The sequence below is a fragment of the Mesitornis unicolor genome, unplaced genomic scaffold, assembly GCF_000695765.1.
Source record: "Mesitornis unicolor isolate BGI_N332 unplaced genomic scaffold, ASM69576v1 scaffold1223, whole genome shotgun sequence".
In the NCBI taxonomy this organism is placed as follows: Eukaryota; Metazoa; Chordata; class Aves; order Mesitornithiformes; family Mesitornithidae; genus Mesitornis; species Mesitornis unicolor.
In genome coordinates, this window is record NW_010175088.1 from 67,035 (window position 1) to 71,303 (window position 4,269).

Below are 4,269 nucleotides of genomic sequence, written 5' to 3' on the forward strand. Positions count from 1 at the left end.
GCGGTGGAGCCACAACCCAACCAGTGTGACCGTGCCTCAGTTTCCCCATGTGTGACAGGGACCTGAATTGCTTGGGTTTCCCTGCACTGCTGGAAGGGGGCCCCGAGGATCCAGAATGCCTTGGCTCAAGCACCCAAATCACCTACCTGTGCCCAGATCCCTGGCTGTGTCCTCTGTCACCTTAACCATGTCCCCATCATCTCAAATTCTGTCCTTGTCACTCTAACTCTGCCTGTATTCCCCTCAACTCTGCCCCCCATCAACTTAAACATCTTCCCATCAACCTTAAATTCTGTCCCTGTCACCTTAACTGTGTCCCCCATCACCCTGTGTCCCCCATCACCCTGTGTCCCCCATCACCCTGTGTCCCCCATCACCCTGTGTCCCCCATCACCCTGTGTCCCATGACCTTAACTTCTGCCCCTGTCACCCCCCACGGCTGAACAGGGTCACCCTCGATGCTGTCATCCTCTGTCACACCCACTTCTCCTCCACTTTCTCTCCTGTGTGGCTCTGGGGGCTTCACTTCCTATGTCCCCAGGCTGCTCGATGGGTGCTGGGGTCTCAGGGGGTCACCCCTGTGGGGGCCGGGGTCAGTGTAACCTCCACCCCTGTCTGCCCAAAGCCCATGCCGGGACAGTGTCCCCCTTTTTAGGGGATGAAGCCTCACCGGGGTGGATTTAGCCTCCAGCACGGCCATCTTCCAAGCGCTGTGAACAAAACAGAGAGGATGCAGTTCTGGGGTGTGCTGTGGGGGTGGGAATTGTCCCCTGCAGCTCTGCCAGCTGTGTGTGTGTCCCTCCCTCCCCTCCCCGGGACCTGGAGGTGGCCATGGGGCTGGCATTCATCTTCAATTCCCTGTTAGCCAGTGCTGGGCTAATGGGTGGGGGTGGGAGGAAGCCCAATGCCACGGAGATGGGCGCAAGGCTAAACCCTCTCCTTGCAAAGGGACAGGCAGGAAGATGGCATCAAAACTGGGGGGAAAAGGCAGGCAAGGGATGAATTTCTATTCAACTGCAGTCAAGCTCATTTGATCGAGCTCAGCTTGGCCATGGCTGCACATCTCCCTCCATCGAAGTGCAGCTGAAGGCTTCCCACTTATTTTTTCTTATTTTTTTTAATATAAATAAATAAAAGGGAAACAGTTGTAAAGTGGGCATGGCCTCGCTTTCACACTATTTATTACCAGATACTGATGAAAACCCTTCCCCAGCAATCCTTGGTCAGGCCAAGCGGTGATTTCTCATCCGAGAGGGAAACCCGCCCCGCAGAAGCTGGACTGCTTAAAAATAGCTGCTGTTGGCTCTGAATTATTCAGTGGGAAAACCAAATCTCCGCCTGTGCCTCTCGCCCTGCGAGCGAATGCGGGTGTTTGAGGAAACGGGGGCTCTGCAGCGTTTTTGCCATGGGTGGGACACGGTGGGGACATGGGCTTGGAGTGATTCAGCTGAAAAAGGGGATTTTGGTGGCGGGAGTTGGGCTTACACAGCATCATCCTCGCTCTCGGCGCACAGCGTCGTCTTGGAGCCGTCCCGCAGGACGATGGTCAGCAGGCAGTCGCGGCTCCTGCCCTCGGGTGGCTGCACATCTGGAAAGGGAAGGGGCAGGATTCGGCCTCAGCAAAAGAGACCCCCCTTCCCCCCCCCCAGCGACCCTCCCTGTCCTCCCACAGACCCTTCTGGGGTCCCCTGCCATGTGCCGCTAATGGATGCAACCATTAAAAAACTGCTGGGACACCATGCTCACAATTCGGGGTTTAATTTCTGCTCCATCTCCACTTTCAAGATGCGGTTGGGATGTCAAAGGTTAAAAGCCAACATGAGCCAAGAGCTGGCGAGCAGAAACTTCCACCCCTGCGGCAGAAAGAAAATGGAAGGGCAGAAAATTGCCAAAAAATCTGACTGAGGGCCCCAAAGCTGAGCTGTGTTTGTTTTGAATTTGTCAGATTGCAGCAAGCCCCCAGATTTTGTAAGAATGTGAGATGCTCACTGCTGGAGTTGGATCATGAGCACGAGCAAGAACACAATCTTAAAGCCACGGGGTTTGTGCATTTTCCCCCGTTCTCAGAGCTGGGCAGGACCCTCCGGTGAGGAAAAACCTTTGGGGTGGTGCTGCCGCCACCGCTCGCAGCCCAAGAAAGGCACTTTGTGTGGCGGCCGTGGGCTGCCGGGGCCCAACCGCTGCTTTGTTCTTGTTTGTGCGAGACGGCAAGGGATGAGTCAGGGCCGTGGGATTGAGTTGGGAACAAGCACAAACCAGGAGAGTTTCTCCTTCCCTCCCCGTGGAAAAGCAACGGAAGAGAAGATGCAACGTGCATCTCCCAAGGGACGGCGGGGGAGCTAGAAAGGGGTGAATTAGGCAGCTTTGTTTATTTTTTTGGGGTGTCCTGCACAAGCACGAGAGCAGGATCGTTTAAAAGGGTTACAGCTCTGAGCAGAGCCCTGCATGGGCTGGGGATGGGGACACGGGGCCTGGGGACATGGGACCTCGCTCACCTCTGCACTCGCGGCCAATCCGCACGTCCCGGCAGCTGTACTTGATGTGGATTCGGCCGTCCATGTCGCGCTGCGTCTCGTCATGGTAGTAAACCAAGCTGCCGTCCAGGTAAAGGACGAACCAGTTCCTCTTCCAGCGGCGCAGGATGGAACCTGACGGGACGGGGAGGAGATGAAGGACCTCAGCAGGATACAGCTACCGCACTTAAGAGACCCCCAATGCCATCCCCTAAATTTGCAGGCAGATCCCACCATGCACTGCAAGAACCATTGAATTCTGCAGGGCACCCGTGCCTGGCGTGAACACCCGTGGCAGCTGCGCCAGGTGGCTTTAAATTAAAAATGCCAAAAAAAGCCATCGGGGCAGCTTGGTGCTGTCCTGCAGTGCACACGGGACTGGATCCAGCCCCGGACGTGGAGCCATGTGTCTGCTGTTGTGGCAGAAGGCCCCTCTCTCCTCTTATGTAAATCCACGAGCGGCTGAGCTGTGATTTCCTCGCTGGATTAACTGCCCGGGTCGGGGCATTTCATCCCCCCCTGCTTCTTTCCATCATCCCATAGCCAAAATCTGGGGTTTGGAGGGGAGCTCCCACCGCAGAGAACTCAGGGGTCACACTTACTCTGCCGCCAAAGCCAACCACTCTTCACCAGTGCCATGGCTGCGGGAGGGATTTCTGGACCTGCTGGCACAGGAAAAAACAATGGCGTTAAAATAGCAGCTCCCACCCCACCTGTGGTTTTTACCCCCAGTTCTCACCTCCCTGCGGCTCCCGGACAGATATGGGATGGGTGTTCACCTTCGTTATCCCTTTTTTTTTGGGGGGGGGGAAGTAGGGGTCAGTGGATGAACCGAGCAGCCGGGTTAATCAGGGTTAGACAGACGTGGGATTTCATCATCGTGGTGAAGGCGGGGCAGGGTGGAGGAGCTCTGGCCACCTCTCTTCTGCTTTTAATCTCATTGGGATTTAGAGATTATCATCCCGTGGAGGTAAGCGGAGAAATCCAGGCTGTGGGTGAGAGCAGGCGCTGATTCCCCATGGCCCCAGTAACTTTCCATGCCAAAGGAGAGCCACGCTCGTTTGTTTTCCCTGCCCTGATGGCAATGTGCCCCTTAACGGGGACATGAAGTCATTGCTCCCCAGGTCCCCAAGCAAAGCCAACACCCCAGGGCCAGGCAGGAGCAGGTCCCTGGCCGCAGTCCAACCATCAACCAGGGACCCCAGTGCCCCGATGATGGGGGCTCAGCACCCCACAATGGCCTCCAGGACCACCTGGCTGGGTCCTCTTCTGGTCTGGGGGCACCCTGAGGCACAGACCTCCACGCAGTGCCCAAATCCCCGGATATCCACGTCCCCCTGGAGTCCATAGCCCTGATACCCACATCCCCCACTGCTTGTGTACCCCTGACATCCACGTCCCCCAGAAATCACAGCCCCTGGGGACCTACAGCCCCTGGCACCCTCATCCTCCTGTATTTGCATCCCTTCAGGTTCCCTTCCATCCTCAGGTGCCCCCCTCCCTCAGTACTCACATCCCCCCAGGCACCCTTGCTCCCCTGGTACCTACATCTGGTGCCCTCATCCTTCTGTACTCACAGCCTCTGGCAGCTCCTCCCTGCCCCCCATACCCACATTTTGTGGTACCCCCTTTCTGCTCCCCCTGATACCCACGTTGCCAGTAACCCCCATCACTGGTACTCTCACCCCCTGGTACCCACATGCCTCAGCATTGGCACGCCCTGGCACCCTCACCCAGTACCCACATCCCCAGTACT

General features: G+C 56.9%; 1 protein-coding gene across 1 annotated transcript in view; it reads right to left on the reverse strand.

Moving 5' to 3' along the window:
• Positions 1-3,152, reverse strand: part of PLEKHB1 (pleckstrin homology domain containing, family B (evectins) member 1) — a 3,706-nt gene extending 554 nt beyond the window's left edge. Inside the window, exons 1-4 of the mRNA XM_010181241.1 lie at positions 3,116-3,152; positions 2,496-2,648; positions 1,486-1,588; positions 671-710 (exon numbers count right to left, since the gene is read on the reverse strand). Coding sequence (XP_010179543.1) covers positions 671-710; positions 1,486-1,588; positions 2,496-2,648; positions 3,116-3,152 — 333 coding nt within the window. The remainder of the gene's footprint in view (positions 1-670; positions 711-1,485; positions 1,589-2,495; positions 2,649-3,115) is intronic.
• Positions 3,153-4,269: the final 1,117 nt, after the last annotated feature.